At 44.6% G+C, this 27,654-nt stretch overlaps 1 protein-coding gene across 1 annotated transcript in view; it reads left to right on the top strand.

Moving 5' to 3' along the window:
• LOC139580887 (protocadherin-15-like) overlaps nucleotides 1-27,654 on the top strand; it is a 220,646-nt gene that overhangs the window by 183,195 nt on the left and 9,797 nt on the right. The window contains exons 26-34 of the mRNA XM_071410010.1: nucleotides 406-515; nucleotides 3,300-3,440; nucleotides 5,073-5,200; nucleotides 7,974-8,192; nucleotides 9,011-9,099; nucleotides 10,565-10,741; nucleotides 15,743-15,961; nucleotides 16,604-16,612; nucleotides 16,951-17,061. Of these exons, the coding sequence (XP_071266111.1) occupies nucleotides 406-515; nucleotides 3,300-3,440; nucleotides 5,073-5,200; nucleotides 7,974-8,192; nucleotides 9,011-9,099; nucleotides 10,565-10,741; nucleotides 15,743-15,961; nucleotides 16,604-16,612; nucleotides 16,951-17,061 (1,203 nt within the window). The remainder of the gene's footprint in view (nucleotides 1-405; nucleotides 516-3,299; nucleotides 3,441-5,072; nucleotides 5,201-7,973; nucleotides 8,193-9,010; nucleotides 9,100-10,564; nucleotides 10,742-15,742; nucleotides 15,962-16,603; nucleotides 16,613-16,950; nucleotides 17,062-27,654) is intronic.

A 27,654-nucleotide genomic window follows, 5' to 3' on the forward strand; every position in this document is an offset into this window, starting at 1 on the left:
ACATGCCCTATGGCAAGGGTGCCCGACTCCTTGCCTCAAGGACCATAGTCCTGCAGTTGCTTATTCCTCTCTGGCACTTTTTTGGTCAATTAACAGCTCTAATTAGTCAGAAAGTCAGTCGCTGATTTAAATGGCAAATATGAAAAATACCCTTTAGCACCTAAAGATGTTGTGCCTATGGTATTAGTATGAACAGCAGTGCGGTATTAGAATGCAGATTATAGCGCTGGCAGAGATCAATAGCTAACATGTGGCCTGGAAAAATTTCTGTATTCCATTGGAGGGGAGCTCTATTCAGTATCCATTTGTGTTCCCATTGATGTGTCATTGATGTGTGCCTCGTGTGTGTGTGTGTGTGTGTGTGTGTGCGTGTGTGTGTGCGTGTGCGTGTGTGTGTTCTTCCAGGTTTCCCCCGGTGAGTGAGATGGCTAAGGTGGGGAAGGTGGTCGGGGTCATCCTGGCTGCTGCTATCAATCAAACAATAATTTACTCTATAGTGGAGGGCAATGAGGGAGGTGAGTAGCATACTGTAACCTACACTATACCTTTGACCTAGTTCCAGAGGCCACGTTATCATTTTCTATACAGCAGTGATAATACCACTCATTTATTCTGACACACTATAAACAACATGAAGTAGTGATGAGGTCACTCACAGAGCCATGCATGGAGCTCTATACAGCTCTATATGGCTCTATACCGCTCGATATGATTCTATATAGCTCTGTGACTATACAGCTCTATGTGGCTCTATACAGCTCTATATGGCTCTATACAGCTCTATGTGGCTCTATACAGCTCTATATGGCTCTATGCAGCTCTATATGGCTCTATAGAGCTCTATACGGCTCTATATGGCTCTATAGAGCTCTATATGGCTCTTTACAGCTCTATAATGCTCTATACAGCTCTATATGGCTCTATACAGCTCTATGTAGCTCTATATTAGAGGTTGACCGATTAATCAGAATGACCGATTAATTAGGGCCGATTTCAAGTTTTCATAACAATTGGAAATCGGTATTTTTGGGCGGTATTTTTTTATATTTTTTTTACAACTTTTTTAAATCTTTATTTAACTAGGCAAGTCAGTTACGAACACATTCTTATTTTCAATGACGGCCTAGGAACGTTCTGCCTCTGACAGATTTTTAACCTTGTCAGCTAGTCCAATGCTCTAACACCATCATTACATTGCACTCCACGAGGAGCCTGCCTGTTACGCGAATGCAGTAAGCTAAGGTAAGTTGCTAGCTAGCATTAAACTTATCTTATAAAAAACAATCAATCAATGACTGTCATTGCTCCAATGTGTACTTAACCATAAACATCAATGCCTTTCTTAAAATCAATACACAAGTATATATTTTTAAACCTGCATATTTAGCTAAAAGAAATCCAGGTTAGCAGGCAATATTAACCAGGTGAAATTGTGTCATTTCTCTTGCGTTCATTGCACGCAGAGTCAGGGTATATGCAACAGTTTGGGCCGCCTGGCTCTTTGCGAACTAATTTGCCAGAATTTTAAGTAATTATGACATAACATTGAAGGTTGTGCAATGTAACAGGAATATTTAGACTCATGGATGCCACCCGTTAGATAAAATACGGAACTGAATAAACGTTTTGTTTTCGAGGTGATAGTTTCCGGATTAGTCAAAGGTATATGGTTTAGAGAGAAATAGTCGACGCGTTATAATTCCTGTAATAACTTGCGGCTGAACTTGAAAGGGGTTCCTTCGTTATTTTACGGTTCATGTCTTCCATAGAGAATGTCTTGATCTACTTCAAATAAGGTCTGTGTTTCGTGGAGGAGCAGACTGACAGGGGACCATGCAGACAAGCTCTGCTTTCTGCACTACAACCTAAAACTTAACTGGGAATATTGAAGACCCATGAAAGCTGGTGGTTCGTTTTAACATATGTTCTCATGTTATTTGAAACTAAATTGATTTTATTTATGTATTATATTAAGTTAAAATAAAAGTGTTCATTGTTCATTCAGTATTGTTGCAATTGTCATTATTACAAAAATGTGTGTATAATATATATATATATAAATACATACATATATTTTTTTAAATCGGCCGATTAATCGTTATCGGCTTTTTTTTGTCCTCCAATAATCGGTATCGGTATCGGCGTTGAAAAATCATAATCGGTCGACCTCTGCTCTATATGGCTCTATACAGCTCTTTACAGCTCTATGTGGCTCTATACAGCTCTATATGGCTCTATACAGCTCTATATGGCTCTATACAGCTCTATATGGCTCTATACAGCTCTGTGGCTCTATACAGCTCTATATGGCTCTTTATAGCTCTATGTGGCTCTACACAGCTCTATTTTTATTTATTTTTATTTGTATTTAATATTTTATTTAACTAGGCAAGTCAGTTAATAACATTCTTATTTACAATGACGGCCTAGGAACAGTGGCTCTAGTCAGTCACTTACTCTCTCATCATTTAGTTATGAACCCTCCGCACCTCAGAAGGATTTCACCATTTGCCTTGAGCGAGCGGTAATGTAAAATATATGTTCAATGTAAGTTATACACAGTCATAGTCATGGTCTAAAGGACCTAAAAGAGTACCTTCTGTCCTGAGACTGCACTCTTTTTTGCCCCTAAGTCTACCAAAGTGTGTGTATGTTTGTGTGCACTAGTCAGTCTCCCCTGTTGCTGACAGTTTCTGCCATGTAAAAGTACCCTGAGGGATGATTAGACCCTACCGTCCTCCCACCATTCCTCACCGTGATTAAAACCGGGGCTCATGCTTTTCAGAGTGGGAAAATATGAAATTGCATCCCCATATTGAACCTTGCACTAAACTGTATCTGATCCATGTATTCATTTGGAAACAAAGGGAATTGGTTTCACTTTTAACTCTCATTAGATTCAATGAAGAAGCTCGGGAAGATAATGACAGTGTCCTACATCGTTGTGGCTTTCAAAGTTTATGGCGTGCTGGAATTCATTTTTAGGTCTGAAAAGTGAGTACTAGCTATGCGTTTCAGTGTAAGTCATCAATTATGCCTTACACAAAAAACAATCAGTGACTCAGTGATTCTCCAGTGTAGTGGGATCTCTCTGGTGTCAGGCCTCAACACTTGACCCCACACACAGTGGGATTTGGGGAGGTGAATGCCCTTGTCGTTCTACTTAGGGACCGATACAGTACGATATGGTGCGAGCTCTGCTCTACTCTGTACATATGCGTGTCTCCCTCCTCTCCCCGGACTGATATGATATGGTGCTGACTCTAGCTCTACTCTGTTGATCTGAATGTATCTCCCAGGCGTATTCAGGCTCAACAACAGCACCGGGATGTTCTCTACGGCCAAGCAGCTGGACTACGAGACCAATGCCAGCTACATCCTCAAAGTGGAGGCTGACTCCATCGGAGTGGTTGGTTCCAATCTCAGAGCGCCCTCCAAGAGTAAGCCTGCCTGCCATTTAAACTGTCACTTGGGAAATTGCAACCTGTTTCCTATAAAGTGCACTACTTTTGCCCAGGGCTAAAAGTCTTCTTCTTTTTGTATGTTGTATTGTCACATACACCGGATAGGTGCAGTGAAATGTGTTGTTTTACACAGTCAGACATAGTAGTAAAAGCCTTTTGTGTGGTAATTGCCTCAGAGAGGTTTAAAAACTGAAGGCAATAGTCAGCCAAATAGCTTCTTACGGCCTTAATTGGAGTAATTCAAATGTTTGTTTCTACCGTCTTTCTCTCTCTTGTAACATAAATGTGTCTGGCATTTGGCTATAAATTATTTCCCATCTTTGCTTTTTCCAAAAGACTAAAAGCACGCCTCGTCCTTTCACGTTATTTAGTTTTCTAATTAGTCAACATCATGCTGAGTTTCTGCGGAGGATACATTTTAATTAAGCAGTTACTGGTTCATGTGGCAGATTAAACAAGTCATTCATTTCTTGCCAATCTTATCATGTCTCCTCAATAAAACATTCACTCAATCTCCTCAATAAAACAATCACTCAACTCAATTTGATTCCAATAGCGCTGTTATCCACTTACATCTAGAATAAAGGAAACGCTTGTGGATATAGTCACTGCTGTATGTTATACACAGATAGATATTTTTGCATTGCGCTTTGTAATAGATATTGCAGGTTTTTCTTTACTCAAACTCAATTGACTGAGAATTGTTGCATTTCCCCCTCTTGTAATGGTTTAACTAATATACCCTGGCCACTCACTATGTGTCATTCAAGCTGAGATGGGGCAGCAGCAAACATGATCGAGGACACCCAATGGCAATAGATTAATACCTCGTTCCACTGAAGCAGGCCTGGCAGCTAGAGTTGAGATGCGGTGGGAGTATCATCATGGGGGGGGGGGGTATTGATGTTTTGATTCATTCCACTGGAGGAGGTGGAGTGTTAAATGGCTGCTTTCAAGCGGAGTGTGGATGGGTTCTCCCCATTGCGTTTGGTTATGAAGGTGGCCACCATCAACTGTATAATGAAGACACTTTGTTCAAGTGATTAGAGCCACATCACTGATTCAACAGGGGCATGTGTGTGTGTGTGTGTGTGTGTGTGTGTGTGTGTGTGTGGCTTGTGTGCCTGCGTGCGTACATTTGCGCGCGTGCGTGCATGTGTCTGTGTGTGTTGCATTGCAGCAGCAGGTACTCTCTTGTTGTTGCCCATTTACTGTTGTCACCCGCTGTAACATTGGACATCCTGGCTGGGATAAACGAGAAATGTGCCGACTCTACTGTCCCCTTGGTCGGTCCCAGAACGTTTTGTCAGATGATGTATGGCTTTTTATTTGGCAAGGTCCCTCGGCGCAGTTGTAACCCTTCAGGATGTGGCTTGGCTTTTTACTATGAGAAATGACAAACCGCAATGCAGTGTTGTACTATATTAGTCAAACGTCTAAATCAGTGTGTTGGCAGTGAATTGTAGACTCCTATTTTGTATATGATGCACATTTAGGCTGTTTAGACATGCCCTCTTGTTTTTAACAATTCTATTTAATCCAAATGAGATTCACCTTTTCTCTGGGGGTTCATTTTGAATTCTTTGTTTTTTTCTCCTCTGTTTGCAGCTAACACAGCGAGGGTGTTCATTGATGTTTGGGATGAGAATGATCACCCTCCTGTCTTTACCAAACCCTTGTACCTGGGAGGAGTGGCAGAGGACGCCAAAACATTCACTTCTGTACTACAAGTTCAGGTACAACCGAGCTCTTTTCAAACACAAAGGCTGAGTTTAGACAGGCAGCCCAATTCTGTTTTATTTTTCCAAAGCTTTTTCAGCACTGATCTGATTGGTCAAAAAGACCAATTAGTGAAAAAAAGAGCAGAATTGGGCTGCCTGTCTGAACGCAGCCTAAGTTTACCACTTCTAGATAGTGCAATTGGTGTCTTAAAAGAACAACCCATTATTTTCTAAAATTGAACTTTTCTAAAATGGAACTATCAAAACATCATCAAATATATGTGACGCGTTTCACGATCACTCCTCCTCACAATGAAACCAGCCAAAGGAACAGAAAGGTAATACGCCCCAAAATGTGTCTGGTTGAGTGATTATCTGTGTTTGCATTTGAAATGCAGAGTTTTGTAGTTGTAATCCTGGGAGAACTGTTATTTTCCCTGCCGGTATCTTTGGCCCGTGTTGACAATGCATTACCAGCTGGAGGCTCTAACATCTGAGACTTTCCGACACCCCTGGCAATACTTAGAATGCTAAGGCTGTAGAGGCTCTCACGTACAAATGTCCACACACCTTTCAATCGCATGCCGCACCATCCTGTGTGAAAGGGAATTATTCCCTGTGTGTGCATCAGGGCGTGCATTCACATGTTCAACGTGTTGTTTTTGTGTTTATTTTTCGCACCTTTTGTAGCTAAAGCCACTGTGACACCTGTTGGGTGGGTGTGTGTGTGTGTGTGTGCGTGCGTGCACGCGCAGTGATGAGGGCAGACTATACAGCGCCCACACAAGGGCACCTTTCATTATAATCCTAATCACTACCCGCTGGATGGTCATTTGCATCTCATGCTCTGTTGCAGAATGATGAGCCGTAGACGTCTGCCTGACTGTCTGCCTGCCAATCTGTCCGTCTGTCTGTATCTGTCTCTACCATGTCTGTGTGCAACTGGTGTAGGCAGCAAGACTGTTAGTGCAGAGCACACAGTTGCAAACGGGTTTGCCAGGAGCCTCTAAAGAGAGATAATCCTTTCGACCAGGAGGTAATGGAATTACTGGGTCAAAGATTTACTGAGCTGAGACTCCCACTGGTTCCATCTCCTAACGGTATCATTCAACTTCTCAGGTGTTTCACTCATCGTCCGGGTCAATATCTTCCTCCTTAGTATTCATACCTATTCCCTGTTGCTTAACTAATCGGAAATTCATAGCAGATCTGAATATAGATTTCTGTAAAAGCCGCTCAGTATCCCTAAGATTAGACTAATCTACTTTGAAATCCTTCTTTAAATAGTTTTTTAGGGAGAAAGAAGGAATCTAAAACCCTGTGGAGTGGTGTATAACCTGAAGAAGGGATAGGTGGACACACATGAAAAGATACTACAGTTTACTATGGAATACTACAGTACTTACTACAGAGTTATGTAGTAAACTGTAGTATACTGTAGAATGCTATACTACACACTGTAGTATCCCTCAATCATGTGTAGTACTTACTATAGAATGTTGTAGTGTACTGTACAATACTACAGTAAATACCACAGTACATGCTACAGTATTATCTACAAAAAAAACACTGTAGTAAATACTACAGTAACGTCTGCCATAACACTACAGTCCGCAAAAACACTACACTTTTTTAACTATTGTAAATATTACAGTATTTAATTTGCATATACTATGCCCATTCCCCTCCCGCATGTCGCAATTTGTGCCACCCATAAGTGAGAAACCTACATGCCAAGTATAAACCATATTGTGTTAAAGTTTATGGAAAAGAACAGAAGCTCTGAAAGGTTCCCTGAAAGAAAAAAAGCCTCCACTTCTCTGTCAAAGATAATAAAACAAAAACACTATAGTAAATACTACAGTGAATACTACAGTAATGTCTCCAAAAACACTTCAGTAAATACTACAGTATACTGTACTACAGTCCACAAAAACATCACAGCGAATACTATAGTATTTTTTCATGTGGGGAGAGAGCGAGAGACAGACGTGAGAAGTGGCAATGTAGAACTAAATAATGACTCGTCGTCTGAGCGACACATGAAGGACACATTGATCTGGTAATTAGTATAAGTCGTTTTGGAGGAATGCATTTGTGTCTCTGTATATATAGGAGAACAAAGAGGAATCTCTGCGAAGAACAAATCCAATGTCACGAGGGTTTCACAGCAAATCAGCCTCAAATCTGATCCACAGTTTCAAACAGGTTGGGGTTTCTTTCAGAACACAGTCAAAGGCTCTCCTTTCTCCGCTTGCGCTGTCTCCGTGCCACATTTTCACTCTGCATTCATAGACTGATGTGTTCTTTCCTGGTCTGGTCTGGTATCACCAATAACTAACCCAGGTGGTGGAATCTGTTACCAAAGAACCTTTCGATAGTGTTAGCCTGTGGTGTACGATTGAGTTGAATGAATCTTGCAGAATATAGAAAATATCTCATTTGTATTAATGACTCCGGCGGGGCAGGGCACAGTGCTGTCACACTCAGTCCCAGTCGTAGAAAGGTATTATAAATCAATGTCACTGCAGAGCAATGTGGCAAATGGTGAAATCAATCAGCTGGGCAGATTGACAGGAGTTTCTCTGTTAAAGAGTGGCTCGCAGCTCAAAGACTCCCCCTACAGCAAGAATTGAGAACTACAACTGCCCCAAAAATCCATCAATTACGTCCCTTTCATTTTCGATGGATGAGTTGATCTGTATCTTGATGTTGTGTTGTTGTTGATGACGCTGCTGTCTTTGAACCTCTTGAATCCTTTGACTCCGTGTGTCTGTGTTTGTCTCAGGCCCTGGACAAGGACACAGGGAATTACAGCTCCATGCAATACAGGATTATTATCCCCCCCACCACCGACGGCAAGGACGGCTTTGTCATCGAGCCCTACACCGGCGTCATCAAGACTGCCATTATGTACAGGAACATGCGACGGTCCTACTTCAAGTTTGAAGTGGTCGCCACTGACAATTACGGCGAGGGGGGGCTGAGCAGCAAGGCAGAGGTGGTGGTGAGTTTGTCCTGCTCCCAGAGAATTGAATGGGAATGTCTGTTCTAGCCGTTCTATTTCTGTCGCTGTGCCCTGAATAGCCATTGGTCTCCATCTGGTGCCCACAGAGTCTTTGTTCAATGCTAAGTTCTATCAGTGCCAGCTAATCTTTCATGGCCTTCTTGCCAACCTTAATCAATTCCAGCTTATGGCTCTCTTAAAAATAGCTGAGGGACCAACATTAAGTGTGTCGATATCCACAATATCAATATCTCCACTCCCCAGGTGTATATTGGCACATTAACACCCCAGCCCTCCCAAAATACACACTCAAAAGCTTCCCATAGGAATTGCATTTGTAAAAAAAAAAAAAAAAAAGCATGGTGTTGATACTCCAGCTAATCAATGGTCCATGTCCTGTGCCAGCCTTGTGGTAGATAGGCTAGCTATCCCTGAGAGAGTAGATGAATGTGTGTTCCTTCTGTGCTGGCCTCTTCCCAGTTTGTTGCAAATTGAACTGTCCCAGGGTAGATGGGGACCATTGATTATACATTGCGGCCTTGTGCAGCCTATTTTACTCCCTTTGCTCTTAATGAAATAAGAGGCTGGCTGGGCCAGAGCCTTGCCTGAACGAGAGGAACCCCGCTGTGGCTAAGTTAATCTAATTCCAATGGGAAGCTTCATTTCATGGGTACTGCACAAACTACAGGAAGATTTTCCGTGTGGTTTAGCCTGCTGTCCAACATTAAAGCTTATTTGTAGAAGTTAGGGAGGGGAGGGAAATAGATGCTCGTTTTGTGTCTGTACCATTGATCCTTTGATTGACCTCTGTTTCCCAGGTATCTGTAGTGAATCTGCTGGATATGCAGGTGGTGGTCTCCAACGTTGCTCCTACAGTGGTGGAACAGAAAAAGGACAAGCTCCTCGGGTAACGTAGAAGATATCTAATAATCCATATTTTAACAGTCAAGTCGCAACTGTGCTTATAGCCGTCTCCTATACTTGATATGCAAACACTTACCTTTGGCCCTTTCCCAGGCATGCAGGTGTTTGGGGGGCTGTATGAATCAGTGTGCAATGTTGGTTCTATCGCTGCCTTCTATCGAGATGAAACGGTGTCCCGCTGTTTGACGGCTGCTCAAATTAAAGTTGTAGGCGACGCGAGCCTTCCCTCAGTTTCCGTGAGAGCCGCTCACCACCTGTCTCCACAGCTCTGTCAGAGCTCTGTCATACACTTCACACAGCCACTCAATGATGGTTCCATCCTTGTCTTGAGCTTACTGCTTAGCTCTTAGCATTGTGATCAGAAAGGCGTCCAACTTCTCTCTGAAGCTAAATTGTAAATGAGGGAGAGAGGGAAAGTGTCAGTGGCTCCCTGGCTGTCTCCTGTTCCTCTGAGGTGGGGGGTGGGGGAAGAGCGTGTGTGGGTGCACCTGCACTCCAGCATACTGACTGTGTGTGAGCTTGTGTGTATTGGCTGTATTGCTTCTGTACACCTATCCATCACTCAACCTATCCTCTTACTGACAAACAGTCATACAGTACCAGTCCTCCATGATGGACTTCCTCTGACTGGGTCTCATCCCAGGTCTCCACTTTAGCTCCAAGGGCTGTGGCCCCAGCTGTGGAGCCACCTAGTTTATTAGTGCTCTCCCCACCCAAGCAGAAATACATCCATCTGGTTACTATTCTGTCCTGCCATCCTCTTTTTTTGAGTTTCCCTGGGGAGCGGGAACATCCAGGGCACAGCAGGTAATTGTTTCAACGCCTATTTTGCCGTTGCCGTCCCGCTCAGATCAGAGCTTCTGGCTGCAGACGCCCACCACCAAACAAGGGTTGTGTCTAAACTGGCCACTATTTCCTCTATAGTGAACTACCTTTGACCAGAGCCCTATGCTGGTATAGTGGGTAGTGCACTTTATAGTGAACAGCGTGCCATTTAAGATGGCGTTACATTGCGATCCAAAACCATTTTGAGCGAGAGGTGATTTTGACAGGGTCATGGAAACGTGTGGGAATTGACTGTTTATAGTTGCTGACGGTCTCAAGGAGGATATAGGGTGTCATGTTTTTCATTGTAAATCCAATGCACAACCTCATTCTAATCACTGTCCTAATTAATGTACTGATCAAGGACGTATCGCCTGACTGAGAAATTCTTTCAGTGAGCCTGAATCCATTCAGTCAAGGCCTCTTCTTTTTAAACAGTTGAGGCAGCGTTAGCTCAGTGTCACGTGGTGAGAGAGTACAGCTACAGGTCGGTGTAGCGACTATGAATTGCAGTACGTTATTACCATTTGGATTTAACATATCATTCACCGTTTTCCCAGAGATCCTGCTGTCGCCTTGTTCTTATACAAAGCACCTGATTATTCCTTCCTCTCCCTCTGCAGGATCTTGGAGCGCTATGTGCAGGACCAGATTCCCGGGGCCAAAGTGGTGGTGGAGTCCATCGGGCCGCAGCGGTTCGGCGATGGCTTCGAGCAGGAGGACTACTCCAAGTCAGACCTGATGGTTTACGCCATCGACCCTCTGACCAACCGGGCCATCTCACGCCAGGAGCTATTCAAGTGAGTAGTAGCCTGTCACCACAGTGGCCCTGAGGGGCAAAGTAGGTCACAATACAAGGGATTGCCCCTTAGGGCCACCCCTTGTAGTATCTAGATACACCATTCCCCCGTGGAGCAGGTGTTTACCCAGTGGCAGACAGAGGCGTGTGTGTGGCAGGGGGGGGATGTCACCACTCACCAGGGTTATTTTGTTTCCCGTCACCCTGCAGTCAGGCCCTCATTAGAGAGCAAACCTCCGCATGCCCTCGTACGACAGCAGCTCTAGTTCTGCCATTCAACTGGCTGACAATCCGCTACTGCTCCCTACCAACTCTACACAGCAGGCTCAGTGTTCATCTAACCACCCTCTGCCTCTTGCAGCTCCACAGCATGTCAAATAGACCTAGTGAACAACGGCAACAGGATTGTGTCGCAGTGTGCCCCCACACCTGTCATTTCTGATTCCAGGCATTATAGGGAGTAAGGTGTTGCACTCTCTGTGGTGTTCCGTTGTTATATATATTTCATTCTGAGCCGTGTTCTATCGATTCGGTCATTTCAATGACCCCGATAATAAATATAACATTCAGAGATGCACAACTGTATACTGCTGTTCTCATACATATTGTTATGACTAGAGCCATTCGTTTTTACATTTTACGTTTGAGTCATTTAGCAGACGCGCTTATCCAGAGTGACTTACATTAAAGTAGCTATCAGAAAAGTCAGAACTGGTAAGGGGGAAAAAGTAAAGTACAAGTGTTAGTTCACAGAAAGGGGGAGGTGAGAAGGGGGTGAGCGGGGGGGGGGGTACTGTGGGATTATTTAAGATACTCTTTGAGGAGGTAGGGTTTCAGATGTTTTCGGAAGATGGGCAGGGACTCTGCTGTTCTAGCTTCAGGGGGAAGCTGGTTCCACCATTGGGTGCCAGGACAGAGAAGAGCTTGGACTGGGCTGACCGGGAGCTGCCCTCCTGTAGGGGTGGGAGAGCCAAGAGACCAGAGGTGGCAGACCAGAGTGCTCGGGTTGGGGTGTAGGGTTTGAGCATAGCCTGAAGGTAGGGAGGGCCAGCTCCTCTTGCTGTTCTGTAGGCAAGCATCATGGTCTTGTAGTGGATGCGAGCTTCGCCTGGAAGCTAGTGACGTGTGCAGAGGAGTGGGGTGACATGGGAGAACTTGGGAAGTTTGAACACCAGACGGGCTGGATAAGTTGCAGGGGTTTGATGGCACAAGCAGGGAGCCCAGCCAACAGTGAGTTGCAGTAGTCCAGATGGGAGATGACAAGTGCCTGGATTACTACCTATGCCGCTTCCTGTGTGAGGTAGGGTCGTACTCTACGGATGATGTAGAGCATGAACCTGCAGGAGCGTGTCACTGCTTTGATATTTGCAGAGAATGACAGGGTGTTGTCCAGGGTCACGTCAAGGTTCTTTGTCATCTAGGAGGGGGACACCGTGGAGTTGTCAACCGTGATGGAGAGATCTTTGAATGGGCAGGCCTTCCCTGGGAGGAAGAGCAGTGCTGTCTTGTCGAGGTTAAATTTCAGGTGGTGGGCCAACATTCAAGCTGAGATATCTGCCAGGCACGCAAAGATGCGTGTCGCCACCTGGATGTCAAAAGGGGGAAAGGAGAAAAGTAGTTGAGTGTCATCCGCATAGCAATGATAGGAGAGATCATGCGAGAATGTGACCGAGCCAAGTGACTTGGTGTATAGAGAGAAGGGGAGAGGGCCTAGAACCGAGCCCTGGGGGACACCGGTAATGAGAGTACGTGGTGCAGACACAGATCCTCTCCACGACACCTGGTAGGAGCGGCCTGCCAGGTAGGATGCATCCCAAGAGTGTGCAGAGCCTGAGACACCCAGCCCTGGGAGGGTGGAGAGGAGGATCTGATGGTTCACGTTGTCGAAGGCAGCGGATAGATCTAGGAGGATGAGAACAGAGGAGAGAGAGTCAGCTTTGGCAGTGCGGAGAGCCTCCGTGACAGAGAAGAGCAGTCTCGTTTGAATGACCCGCCTTGAAGCCTGACTGGTTAGGGTCAATAAGATTGTTCTGAGAGAGATGGTGAGAAAGTTGGTCAGAGACAGCACACTCAAGTGTTTTGGAAAGAAAAGAAAGAAGGGATACTGGTCTGTAGTCTTTGATGTTAGAGGAGTCAAGTGTTAGTTTCTTGAGGGGGGAGACACTCGGGCCATTTTGAAGTTAGTGGGGACGCAGCGACTGGTCAGGGATGAGTTGAGGAAGAAAGGAATGGGAGGTCTCCAGAGATGGTCTGGAGAAGGGGATGGGATCCAGCGGGAACGTTGTCGGGTGGCCGGACCTCACTAGTCACAGGATTTCATCTGGAGAGAGAGGGGAGAAAGAGGTCAAGGAGTAGGGTAGCTCTGTGTGAGTGGGACCAGTGGACTCAATAGGCTGAGTGAATGAGGAGCGGATGTCGTTAACCTTCTTTTCAAAGTGGCTGACAAAGTCGTCCGCAGAGAGGGAGGAGGGGGGGGGGGGGGATTAAGGAGGGAGGAGAAGGTGGAAAAGAGTTTCCTGGGGTTATTTTAGAGTGATCGAAAGTGGCTTTAGCAGCGCATACAGAGAAAGAGAAGGTAGAGAGGAGGGAGTGGAAAGAGAGGAGGGACTGCCCGCAGCCCTGTTCTGTAAGCTCGCAATGAGTTATTCAGCCACAGAGCAGGAGGGAAGGGCCGAGACTGGCCAGGAGGAAAGGGGACAGTGTGAGTCATAGTATGCAGAAAGGGAGGAGAGTAGGGTTGAAGAAGCAGAATCAGGAGACAGGAGGGAGAAGGATTTAGCAGGGAGAGATGATAAGAGAGTAGTGGGGGAGAGAGAGAACGAAGATTGCGACAGCGCATGACAATCTGGGTAGGGTCTGAGCGGGTAGGGTTGGAGGAAAGGGATACAGAAAAGGAACAAATAAGACCTGGAGGGGGATGCAGTGAGATTAGTAGGCAAACAGCCTCTAGTAAAGATGAGGTCAAGCTTATTGTCAGTCTTGGAGTGGGAGGGGACTGGGGAAGGGTGAGGTCAAAAGAGGCAAGGAGATAGACTACTGCGCCACTCGGCAGTCTAAGGCACTGCACTACAGCCTGGTGGTCGGTCCCAGGCTGTGTCATTACTGGCCATGACCGGGAGTCCCATAGGGTGGCGCACAACTGGCCCAGCATCGTTCGGGTTAGGGGAGGGTTTGGCCGGGGGGGCTTTACTCGGCTCATCACACTCTAGTGACTCCTTCTGGCGTGCTGGGCGCATGCAGGCTAACTTCGGTTGTCAGTTGAACTGTGTTTCCTCCGACACATTGGTGCGGCTGGCTTCTGGGTTAAGCGAGCGGGTGTTAAGAAGCGCGGTTTGGCGGATCATGTTTCGGAGGACGCATGACTCGACCTTAGCCTCTCCCGAGCCCATTGGAGAGTTGCAGCGATGAGACCAGATCGTAATCACGAAATTGGGGATAAAAATTACAACAACGAAAATAAGAGGCAAGGAGGGGAAAGCGAGAGTTGGACAGCAAGGAATCGAAGGCAGATGTCAGGAGGTTGAAGTCACCAAGTACAAAGAGCGGTGAGCCATCGTCAGGAAATTAGCTCAATGTGTCAAGCTCATTGAGGAACTCTCTAAGGGCACCTGGTGGGTGATAGATGACAACAATATTAAGCTGGAGTGGACAAGTGACAGTGACAGCATGGCATTCAAATAAGGAGACGGACAGGTGAGAGAGGGAGAAAATAGAAAAATCTCCACTTAGGAGAAATGCGTAGCCCTTTTCAACCAATGCAACGACCAGATGCTCTCGGACTATGAGAGAAAACGTAGTCGGATGAAAAAAGAGCAGCTGAAGTAGCAGTGTTCTTTGGGGTTATTCATGTCTCCGTCAGGGCCAAAAAGTCGAGGCACAGAAGGGCAGCATAGGCTGAGATGAACTCCGTGTTCTTCACCGCAGATCGGCAGTTCCAAACGCTGCCAGAGAGCAGGAATTCCACATGGGTTGTGTGCTCAGGGTCCACTAAATTAAAAGGGTTGCAGCCAAGGGGTGGGGATTGTCTGTAAAGCCTACAGTGACAGGAGCGAACTGGGATATAAAACACACAGAGTTGCCAAAGCTACAAAAGAGCAAAATGAGATCTGAAAATAAATATACTGAACAAAAATATAAATGCAACATGCAATAATTTCAACCATTTTACTGAGTTACAATTCATATAAGGAAATCAGTCAATTGAAATCAATTCATTAGACTCTAATCTATGGATTTCACATGAAATGCAGGGAGGCAGCCATGGGTGGGCCTTGGGAGCCAGACCCACCCACTGGGTCTGGTTACACGTGGTTGTGAGTCCGGTACTACCAAATTATCGAAAACGATGTTTGAAATGTTAGAGAAATTAACATTCAGTTCTCTGGCAACAGCTCTGGGGGAAATTCCTGCAGTCAGCATGCCAATTGCACGCTCCCTCAAAACTTGAGACATCTGTGTTATTGTATTTTGTGACAAAACTGCACATTTTAGAGTGGCATTTTATTGTCCCCAGCACCTGTGTAATGATCATGCTGTTTAATCAGCTTATTGTTATGTCACACCTGTCAGGTGGATAGATTATCTTGGCAAAGGATAAATGCTAACTAACAGGGACGTAAACAAATTTGTGCACAACATTTGAGAGAAATAAGATTTTTGTGCAGATGGAACATTTCTGGGATCTTTTATTTAATCTCATGAAACATGGGACCAACACTTTACATGTTGCGGTTATATAGGTAAGATATTCACATGAGAGTGATGTGAAGCATTCCTGTCTTTTCTTCCCCGAAAAACTTGTCAGAAGCGTCTTTGTTTCGGCAACGGGCTTAATTTTGCAATGAGACCTTTCCTGACGAAGGCCTGGTCAGCTCAGTTGAGGTGATCAGGAAAAACTCCTGGCCGTCTTTGACTGACGATGAGGTTGATGGGTAGTGATAAAGATGATGATGACCATGTGTGTGTGTAACTGTACTGTATATATTGTCTGTTTACGTCCAAGGTTTCTGGACGGGAAGCTGCTGGACATCAACAAGGAGTTCCAACCGTACCTGGGCCGAGGCGGGAGGATCTTAGAGATCCGCACACCGGATGTGGTGACCAGTGTGAAGAAGGCCGTGCAGACCGTGGGCTACACAGAGGGGGCGCTGCTCGCCCTCGCCGTCATCATCATCCTCTGCTGCATCCCTGCCATCCTCATCGTCATCATCACCTACAGGCAGTGAGTAAAAAGAACAGTTCAAAGTTCAGTTGCTTTATTGGAAGTACATTGTGCCAAATGGGAATTGGTCGTGAGAAAGGTGAGTATGACTAGGGCACAGGGCAGGACATAGGGAATAGGGCATCAGGCACAAGTACTGGTGCAGATAGAGACAGTAGGGTAGACAAAGGGGTTTAGACAGCAAGCTACCTGCTCTCCAGCCCCCAGAGGCTCTCCCTAATACCCATCCATTTAGGAGGAAGCTAACGCCTTCGAGAGCCATCGTAATTGTTTATTTACACAGCGTAAAAGCACATTAATTAATGCCAGAGCAAACAAACACAGCAGACTGATTGTTGCTGTTTGGGGAGGTTTTTCTCCCCCCGCTCCGAGCTTGCGAACTAAGCTGGGAAGGCTAGACTGAAGGCTGTCACAAATTCAAGGATGGATGTTAAACAGATGAGAAGAGAATCGTCAGTGTCATCTTCTTCAGTGTCTCAGGTTCAGGAAATTGGCTTAACCTACAGTGAATTCTTTCACTCTCTTTATTTTTGTATCAAGGCGACGATTATAAGAAGCATCTTGTCTGTAATTTGCCCTTCGCTTGTTACTAACACCCTTCTCTCTCTCTTCCTCTCTCTCATTTCCGTTCATTATCAACAGATTCAAAGAGTGAGTATTATTGTCGTTATTACTTATTTCTATTGCCTTTACTTTGGACACATGCATTCACATTCCACCGTTTTCAAAGTAAACGTTTGGGATCAGGGAAGTCAATGAAATCTAAAACAAATAAATTGTGCATAACCTGTTTTTATGCACTCCCTTATATTGCAGTCGGAGGCCTATAAATAAGAAATGTGCCGGCAAAATTGGTTTATTTGAGTATATTATGGTGACACTGCGTACCAAGTGATGTGCATGTATAATGTAGCAGTGTCCTGTTCGAATATGCTGATGCTGTAACTTAACGTAACTTGGTTGACTTTCTCTCCATGGTACTACTAAAGGAGACAAGCGGAGTGTGCTAAAACTGCCCGGATCCAAATGGCCCTCCCTACAGGCAAATCAGTGGGCGCCGCCACCAACAACCTTTACGAAGAGCTTGGGGACAGTGCCATGTAAGTGTTATGATATATCCCAACAAATTCCATCATGTGTGTCCTCAGGGCCGGCCCGCCCATCAGGCAGGATTATGTGGTTAGCCTATGGCGGAAGATTGACAAGGGAGGCATTTTCCAAGCTAAACTGACCAAGACGCACCTCCAACAACATACACTGAAGAAAAATATAAACGTAACATGCAACAATTTCAAAGATTTTCCTGAATTACAGTTCATATAAGGAAATCTGTCATTTTCAATCAATTTAATAGGCCCTAATCTATGGATTTCACATGACAGGGAATACAGATATGCATCTGTTGGTCACAAAGACCTTAAAAAAAGGTAGGGGTGTGGATCAGAAAACCAGTCAGTATCTAGTGTGGCCACCATTTGCCTCATTCAGCATACATCTCCTTCTCATAGAGTTGATCAGGCTGTTGATTGTGGCCTGTGGAATTTTGCCTCGCTCCTCTGCAATGGCTGTGCAAAGTTGCTGGATATTGTTGTGAACTGGAACACGCTGTCGTACACGTTGATCCAGAGCATTCCAAACATGCTCAATGGGTGACATGTCTGATGAGTATACAGGCCATGGAAGAACTGGGATGTTTTAAGCTTCCAGGAATTGTGTACAGATCCTTGTGACATGGGGCCGTGCATTATCATGCTGAAACTTGATGATGGCGGCGGATGAATGGCACAACAATGGGCCTCAGGATCTTGTCACTGTATCACTAAAATGCAATTAATAAAATCAATAAAATACAATTATGTCCCTAGCTTATACCTAACCCCACTGCCACCATGGGGCACACTGTTCATAAGGTTGACATCAGCAAACCGCTCTCCCACATGACCCCATACACGCTCTCTGCCATCTGCCCGGTACAGTTGAAACCGGGGTCCGTGAAGAGGATACTTCTCCAGCATACCAGTTGCCATCGAAGGTGAGCATTTGTCCACTGAAGTCGGTGGCGACGCCGAAATGCAGTCAGGTCAAGACCCTGGTGAGGATGACGAGCATGCAGATTAGCTTCCTTGAGATGCTTTCTGACAGTTTGTGCAGAAATTCTTCGGTTGTGCAAACCCACAGTTTCATCAGCTGTATGTGTGGCTGGTCTCATCACTGCTGCGCTCCATCAACATTCCGTCAAAAAATCATCTAACATAAATCATGTAGCAGATATACAATATGGTAGAAATAGTATGTAGCCTTTGCTGTAGCCTACAGGCTAAAGATAAAATGTGTGCAATGCAACGAGATGGACAATTCTTACATCATGCACGTTTCTCCGATTAAATAGCCCAACCTAAATGGGTCCCAATCAAATAAAAAAAATGCGCTGACATTTGAACAAACACCATACAAACAATTGACATTCAGGATACTCACATCTGATGTCAAGGAGTTTCACCCCATGGGCTAAATTGTCATGATTTAATGGTCTTCAGTTTGTATCACAATTTATTTTGGGCTAAATTTACATAACTTCAACGTTATGTAAAATATTTATTCTAGATATCTTTAAATGTAATTTTGCTTACTGGGACTATTCTAGATTTGCGAGTATATGATGGTGGCATTTTTTGTGTGCCTCGCCTAGGGCGACAGAACGGCCTAGACTGGGCCTGTAGTGTTCTTGCAAATTCTCTTTTTGATTTAGAATCGGACCAATTTCCCTGGCCACGATTGGGTTCCCTGGTCAAACAGGCGCTACTATAGACATTGTTTTAAGTTTATCTGGGAGGTTAAAGACATGCTGCGTTTCAGTGTAATTCGGGGCAAAGCTGTTATCACTGTTCCATGGCTCAGCAGTTTCCTGCCTTCCATTTGGCTCGCTGCCATTACCATGATATCATTTTATATGCAACGAGAATATAATCTGGAATCTTTATTATTTTAGATTTTTTTACTGTTCAAAATGGACAGTAAAGAAAATCCAACCAGACTGGGCAGCTCTTTGAAAAATAGGGGGAAATGAATGTCAATTTAAGATAATTAAAGTAAATGCAGCCACTATTCATATGGGCTGTGGTGAAACATAATTCATTTGATCGATAAGGCTGTTGAGTACATGGAGCACAGGCTGGATTCTAGGGTTATCAGGATGGTACGCTGCTCAAGTTGCCCTCAGTGCTCACTTTGTTTTCTTGGGTTGTAGCTTCCTCCTTATCTGTTCAAAACCAATGCAATGCCAGGGCAAATTGTTTTTGTTATGGTCAGCCATCCACCGGATAATTAATTCTGCCATTATTGGTTGTACAGCCTATAGCATTTATTTGATCCACCCTGCGTTTCCTGCTATTCTCATCTGTCTATCTTATTCCCTCATTTTCCCTTCCTTGGCCTCCAGACTAAAGTGAGTACTTCTGTTGTATTGCTAGGTTTTAACTGGGGGGTCAAATCTGTGAGCTGTGAGAGTTGTGCGGTTGCTCATTCGAGTATTAGTTTCTGCTTCGTGTCTGTTGGCTATTATTTATGTAGGAGGTCCTTTTATTGTACAGTTGAAGTCGGAAGTTTACATACACCAAGGTTGGAGTCATTAAAACTCGTTTTTCAACCACTCCACAAATTTCTAGTTAACAAACTATAGGTTTGGCAAGTCGGTTAGGACATCTACTTTGTGCATGACACAAGTAATATTTCCAACAATTGTTTACAGACAGATTATTTCACTTATAATTCACTGTATCACAATTCCAGTGGGTCAGAAGTTTACATACACTAAGTTGACTGTGCCTTTAACCAGCTTGGAAAAATCCAGAAAATGATGTCATGGCTTTAGAAGATTCTGATAGGCTAATTGACATCATTTGAGTCAATTGGAGATACCTGTGGGTGTATTTATTTCAAACTCAGTGCCTCTTTGCTTGACATCATGGGAAATCAAAGGAAATCAGCCAAGACCTCAGAAAAGAAATTGTAGACCTGGTTCATCCTTGGAAGCAATTTCCAAATGCCTGAAGGTACCACGTTCATCTGTACAAACAATAGTACGCAAGTATAAACACCATGGGACCACGCAGCTGTCATATCGCTCAGGAAGGAGAGGTGTTCTGTCTCCTAGAGATGAATGTACTTTGGTGCGAAAAGTCCAAATCAATCCCAGAACAACAGCAAAGGACCTTGTGAAGATGCAGGAGGAAATAGGTACGAAAGTATCTATATCCACAGTAAAACAAGTCCTATATCGACATAACCTGAAAGGCCGCTCAGCAAGGAAGAAGCCACTGCTCCAAAACCGCCATAAAAAAGCCAGACTACGGTTTGCAACTGCACATGGGGACAAAGATCGTACTTTTTGGAGAAATGTCCTCTGGTCTGATGAAACAAAAATAGAACTGTTTGGCCATAATGACCATCATTATGTTTAGAGGAAAAAGGGGGAGGCTTGCAAGCCGAAGAACACCATCCCAACCATGAAGCACGGGGGTGGCAGCATCATGTTGTGGGGGTGCTTTGCTGCAGGAGGAGCTGGTGCATTTCACAAAATAGATGGCATCATGAGGCAAGAAAAGTATGTGGATATATTGAGGCAACATCTCAAGACATCAGTCAGGCAGTTAAAGCTTGGTCGCAAATGGGTCTTCCAAATGAACAATGACCCCAAGCATACTTCCAAAGTTGTGGCAAAATGGCTTAAGGACCACAAAGGCAAGGTATTGGAGTGGCCATCACAAAGCCCTGACCTCAATCCTATAGAAAATTTGTGGGCAGAACTGAAAAAGCGTGTGCGAGCAAGGAGGCCTACAAACCTGACTCAGTTACACCAACTCTGTCAGGAGGAATGGGCCAAAATTCACCCAACTTATTGTGGGAAGCTTGTGGAAGGCTACCTGAAATGTTTGACCCAAGTTAAACAATTTAAAGGCAATGCTACCAAATACTTATTGAGTGTATGTAAACTTCTGACCCACTGGGAATGTGATAAAAGAAATGAAAGCTGAAATAAATCATTCTCTCTACTATTATTCTGACATTTCACATTCTTAAAATAAAGTGGTGATCCTAACTGACCTAAAACAGGGAATTTTTACTAGGATTAAATGTCAGGAATTGTGAAAAACTGAGTTGAAATGTATTTGGCTAAGGTGTATGTTAACTTCGTACTTCAGCTGTATGTAGATAGTTTCTCAGAGTGAACTATTCCCTATGTTTTGCTCGTCAGTTCCTGTCAAAAATATAAATGCAACATGCAACAATTTCAAAGATTTTGCAGAGTTACAGTTAATATAAGGAAATCAGTCAATTAAAATAAATTCCTTAGGCCCTAATCTATGGATTTCACATGACTGGGCAGGTGGCACAGCCATTGGTGGACCTGGGAGGGCATAGGCTCACCCACTTGGAAGCCAGGCAGACCCAATGGGGAGCCTGGCTCAGCCAATCAGAATTAGTTTTTCCCTACAAAAGGGCGTTATTATGGACAGAAATACTCTTCAGCACCCCCCCACCACAACCCCCCCGCTCCCCCTCCCCGCCCCTCTTTCGAATGATCCAGCAGGTGAAGAAGCTGGATGTGGAGGTCCTGGGCTGGCGTGGTTATATTCTCTGGCAACAGCTCTGGTGGACATTACATGCTCCCTCAACTTGCCACATCTGCGGGATTTTATTTTATAACAAAACTTCATATTTTAAAGTGGCCTTTAATTGTCCCCAGCACAAAGTGCGCATGTGTGATGATCATGCTTTTTAATTAGCTTCTTGATCTGCCACACCTGTCAGGTGGATTGATTATCTTGACAAAGGATAAAATGCCCAGTAACAGGGATGTAAGAAAAATTGTGCACCAAATTTGAGAGAAATAAGCTTTTTGTGCATATGGAAAATGTCTGGGATCTTTTGTTTCAGCTCATGAAACACTTTACATGTTGCATTTATATTTTTGGTCAGTGTAGATTGTGTCAGTCTGGCAGTTGCGGTCTGTCGCAATGGAGATATGTAGATAAACTTATTTGGTGGCAGTAAGGTGTAAATGGTAGCCTCAGATAAACAACCTTTTTCTTTGGAAATTAGCCCTTATTTTGTCTAGCTAGAATCCCATAGATGACTTTCCTCTTGCATCCCCTCATTCTGACTGTCTCATCACACCTTATCTCCCTCTTTTATTTCAAGTATTTTTCTTTTCTGCCGTCTCCATGAAAGCAGGAGTAAGCGTTGTGTGCTAGAGGAAGGTGACCGCCAGAGGCTCATAAGCACATTTGCCGCACGGGCCATCACTGCCCACAAGCAGTCCAGTGCCAATGGGATCCTCCTCAACAATATGCCCAAGTCCGAGAGCAACATCACATTATTCTCGGACGAGAATCCCCTAACCACCAAGAACCCCCTGTTTGACGAAGGCACGGGCACGCTCAGCAGCCCAGAGACCCTGGGGAAGCACCAGAGGAGGATGGACCTCCTGGGGACCTACTCCCCTCAGGCCCCTCAAGGCCTGAGAGAATCCTTCCTGAGATTCAACTCTGGTGGCTCGGGCCACTCCTGGACCCTACCTTCCAGACTCCACAGGAAGGAGATGTATGATGCTCTGAGGAGACAGGTGGTGATGGACCCGGTACAATGGGAGCTGGAGATTCTGAAGACTGGGCTGAAGGACAGTAAGGACATGCTGGATGGCCTGGACTGGGGAAACCTGGGGCGCAGCACCTACATGGAGCCTAAGCCCCTGTCAGTGAAGGAGCAGGCCAGGCAGTTTGAGCAGCAGGCCATGAGGGAGATGAAGCAGAGGCAGAGTCGGGACTCCCGGGGGTCTCTCTCTCCAGACTTCCTGATGGGGTTGGGGTTCGACAGCCCCCAGCACCGGGCCAGAGAGGACCGACAGTCTCTGGGCTCCATCCTGGGTAGCGACAGCCCCCAGCACCACAGCCACTCTGTGAGCTCCATCCTGGATAGAGAGGAACGCCACCTGGGCCAAGACAGAGAGGGCCCACCCTGCATCATTATCACCCAGAGCGATGGAACTCCACCCCCCAGCCACAAGCCCACTCCACCCGTCCGGCGCAGGTTCAACTCCAGCTTCTCCAGCTACAACTCAGCCTCCAACGAACCCTACGAGGTCAACCTGGAGGTCATCCCTGACCCCCCTGACGTGCCCCCTCCACCCCCACCCAACTCCCCTCTTCCCACCTCCACGCCTCCTCCTCCAAACTCCCATCCGTCCCCCCCACTTAACTACGGCAAAAACCCTGCCCCGCCCCCTCCTCCGCCTCTCCCTCCTCCTCTGTCCCCTTCCCTCAATCGTCCATCTATGTTTGTGCTCCCCCCCCTGCCCGCTGTGACCACCCTGAGACCCGTGTCCCTGCGCCCTCCCCCGCCGCCCCTCCCCACCGATACCCAGCCCCCCAGGAAGGAGTTGAAGGGGATCCTGAAGAACATACAGAACATCGCCGACATCGAGAAATCTGTCGCTAATATGTACAGTCAAATAGACAAAAAACAGATGCTTCCACGAAGCGCCCTGAGGCCACGAGGGTCTGTGGATTCCATGGACTCTTTAAATGGCGTACTAGACACTGCAGAGATTGTAGCCCCCACCATAACAGAGGTACAGGCAGAGGCTCCGGTTGCAGAACAGCCACAGCAGGTGCAGGTCCAACCAAACGTTAACATGAACTCTATAGTGGAAGAGCTGGAGAAACGCTTCCCCTCTCAGTCCACTGCAATGTGACTCTCTCTTTCTTCTCTCTCTTTCTTTCTTCATTAACTGTTTCTTCATTTTTTTTGTTAATTTTGAAATTCTATTCTTTATCTTTGTTTTCATTTGTTTTCATTCTTTGTTTGTGTGTCATCTATGTATTTTTTTCAAGGGAGTTGTTCTCGATCAAACAGCAATATGTATTTATTGATGTACGTATTGTTAGTGATGTGTTGTTGTTAAGCCTATAGTTAGCCTATAATTGTTTCATTCTATCGTCACCTAAAGATTAAAGAGTCAAGAGAATTCTACCCATCAGTCTCATAAAAAGCAAAAATCATATTCATTGCACTCAAGTCATTTTAACCATTTTGAGTCTCATGGTCAAAATCCCAAAAGGAGAATTTTCCCAACCTGAGACCTGAAAGATATATAATGAAAGTGCTCCAGCACATTGGTTTACCTTGAAGTCACACCCCAGCATAACGTGAACATTCCCAGAACATTAGCTAAGATTCCCAATAAGTTCTAGTTAGGGTTTTATCGAACGTTAGGATGACAACAAAATAGTTTTCTTATTTTATGTTTTAAATGAAATATCCTCAGAATGTTCTCCTAACATTCACTATAATATCGTGCTTAACATCTGTAACAACCACCACAGAACATTCCCCAAAAGTTCTAGGTTCTAGGTTTCCAGGTAATGTAGTGACACAATGTACCAGTAATGTTTTCCCAGCGAAGCAACTTTCCTAGAACAGATTGAATTGATTATTTTAAGGTTCCCGGAATGTTTCATTAGGTTGTGGTAACGGTCTGGTAGGAACAATGTGGTGGCACCACAAAATATATGCTCCCAAAACACAAAAACTGTCCATTTGTGTGGCTGATTCTACACTGTTTCTTTTAGGGTGCAAAAAACCATTCACCTGATGTTGCAAGAACGTTCCCAGAACACATCTGATCTTTAAAAGGTTCCCAGAATGTTTCGTCAAAACACAAAAACTGTCCATTTGTGTGGCTGATTCTACACTGTTTCTTTTAGGGTGCAAAAAAACATTCACCTGATGTTGCAAGAACGTTCCCAGAACACATCTGATCTTTAAAAGGTTCCCAGAATGTTTCGTCAAGACACAAAACCTGTCCAGTTGTGCTGACATTCAGGTCATGTTTAAGTTAGGTTGCACAGGACATTTCTCTAATGTTGTAAGAATGTTGACAGAAAACCTGGTCTAAGTTCTTTAATGGTTCCCATGACATTTCATCAAGTTATGGGAGTTGTGTGGGATGTTGCAAGAATATTCTTGTGATATTCACATAGGTTGCACAGAACATTCCCACGCTGTTGCACAATGTTCCACAATTTCCAAATCTGTCAATTTTTATCACGTTCATAGCCTATTTGTTTTAGGTATAACATAATATTCCATTGATGTTCACGCAATATACATTTTACCTGGTCTTGGAGGTCCTCAGAGCATTTCAAAAAATGTATTTTTAAGTTTTACCTAATATTACCACAACATTCTCAGCTTGCAAATTTGTAGCTCCTTAAAGCAGATTCGAATACATACCCGCTATGTTTCTCTCCAGATTTAATGACGAGTCGATTTAAGGGACTGTATTGTGAGACATTTATAGGACATTTGAACAGTATTTAATCATAAAAACACAACCATATTTTTTACACTTTATATGTTGAAAGTCTGCACATGTGGGGTTTAAACCTGAAATGTTTGGTTCCCAAGCCAGGTTTTTTATTCTCTGCACCACCAGGGAAGCTCTCAGGTTAATCAGGAATGAAATTCCTTTTTAGCATTATTAGATGTAACTAACCCAGGGATACACTGGTCACTGGGTTGTTCACCATTACTTCACCAATCCTCTTTTATAAGTTGCATATTTCTGGGCCCATATTTACAAGGTATCCAAGACTGAGTGCTGATCTAGGATCACTTATGCTTTTCAGATAATGAAAAATAAGACATGGAGGACCATGTCAAGCATCTCAAAGTAGAAATTATATCAGGTGTGTTTTTTTTTTTAAAGTTGAACATTCAATTTTTACACATTTAATTTTTTACAGTTAGGCTACATTCTGCATTTCTTACTAGATGTATACATCTGGATGAAATAAACACATCCTGTCTTTTAGTAGATTATATATGAGCCTCAATTTCACAGATTTCTTTTCATTTTTTTTTTTTTAAGAAATGTGGTTTAAGAATGTGTAGGATTGAACCTGCGATCTTCAACTCTGCAGCCAGATCATTAAGTTTTTGTGTTTTGGGAACATATCTTTTGTGATGTCCCATCAATTTACCCACCAGACTGTACCCACAACCTCATGAAACATTCTGAGAACCTTTAAACATTTACATAAGTATTCAGACCCTTTACTCAGTACTTTGTTGATGCACTTTTGGAAGCGATTACAGTCTTGAGTGTTTTTGGATAAGACGCTACAAGCTTGGCACACCTGTATTTGGGAAGTTTCTCCAGTTCTTCTCTGCAGATCCTCTCAAGCTCTGTCAGGTTGGATGGGGAGTGTCGCTGCACAGCTATTTTCAGGTCTCTCCAGAGATGTTAGATCGGGTTCAAGTCCGGGCTCTGGCTGGGCCACTCAAGGACATTCAGAGACTTGTCCCGAAGCCACTCCTGCGCTGTCTTAAATGTGTGGAAGGTGAACCTTCGCCCCAGTCTGAGGTCCTGAGCGCTCTGAAGCAGGTTTTCACCAAGGATCTCTGTAATTTGCTCCGTTCATCTTTCCCTCGATCCTGACTAGTCTCCCAGTCCCTGCCGCTGAAGAACAGCATGATGCTGCCACCACTATGCTTCACCGTAGGGATGGAGGCAGGTTTCCTCAGGACATGACTCTTGGCATTCAGGCCAAAGAGTTCGATCTTGGTTTCATCAGACCAGATAATCTTGTTTCTCATGGTCTGAGAGTCCTTTAGGTGCCTTTTGGCAAACCCCAAGCGGGCTGTCATGTGCCTTTTACTGAGGAGTGGCTTCCGTCTGGCCACTCTACAATAAAGGCCTGATTGGTGGAGTGCTGCAGAGATGGTTGTCCTTCTGGAAGGTATTCCCATCTCCACAGAGGAACTCTGGAGGTCTGTTAGAGTGACCATCGGGTTCTTGGTCACCTCCCTGAACAAGGCCCTTCTCCCCCAAATGTGCAGTTTAGGCAGGCGGCCAGCTCTAGGAAAAGTCTTGGTAGTTCCAAACTTCTTCCATTTAAGAATGATGGAGGCCACTATGGTCTTGGGAACCTTCAATGCTGCAGAACTTTTTTGGTACCCTTCCCCCAGATCTGTGCCTCGACACAATCCTGTCTCGGAGCTCTACAGACAATTTCTTCGACCTCATGGCTTGGTTGTTGCTCTGACATGCACTGTCAACTGTGGAACCTTATATTGACAGGTGTGTGCCTTTCCAAAACATGTGCAATCATTTGAATTGACCACATGTGGACTCCAATCAAGTGGCAGAAACATCAAGGATGAACAATGGAAACAGGATGCACCTGAGCTCAAATTCGAGTCTCATAGAAAAGGGTCCGAATACTTATGTAAATAAGTTATTTCTGATTTTTATTTTGATGAATATTTGTATTTATTTAATCCATTTTAGGTAAAGGCTGTAACGTAACACAATGTGGAAAAGTCAAGGGGTCTGAATACTTTCAGAATGCACTGTATATGTGTTCTGTAAAGCTTTGCTCGCTCGCACACCAAATGTTCTCTCTCTCTCATTTCTCCTTTCTTCTTCTACGTCTTTTTGACTAGCCTAGATCTTCCCTCATGCAGTCCCGCACATACACACAAACACACACGCAGACACACTGCAGGTTTTGAAGTCTACTGCGTTATGTAAATGACTTTCAAATAAAGTTACACCATGTATAAAGTCAGAGGGATACTTTGAGTTCTCTGCTCTGCTCTTTGATAGTGATTGAGGTGAGGGGCTGCCA

The sequence above is a fragment of the Salvelinus alpinus genome, chromosome 7 (assembly GCF_045679555.1).
Source record: "Salvelinus alpinus chromosome 7, SLU_Salpinus.1, whole genome shotgun sequence".
Lineage (NCBI taxonomy): Eukaryota > Metazoa > Chordata > Actinopteri > Salmoniformes > Salmonidae > Salvelinus > Salvelinus alpinus.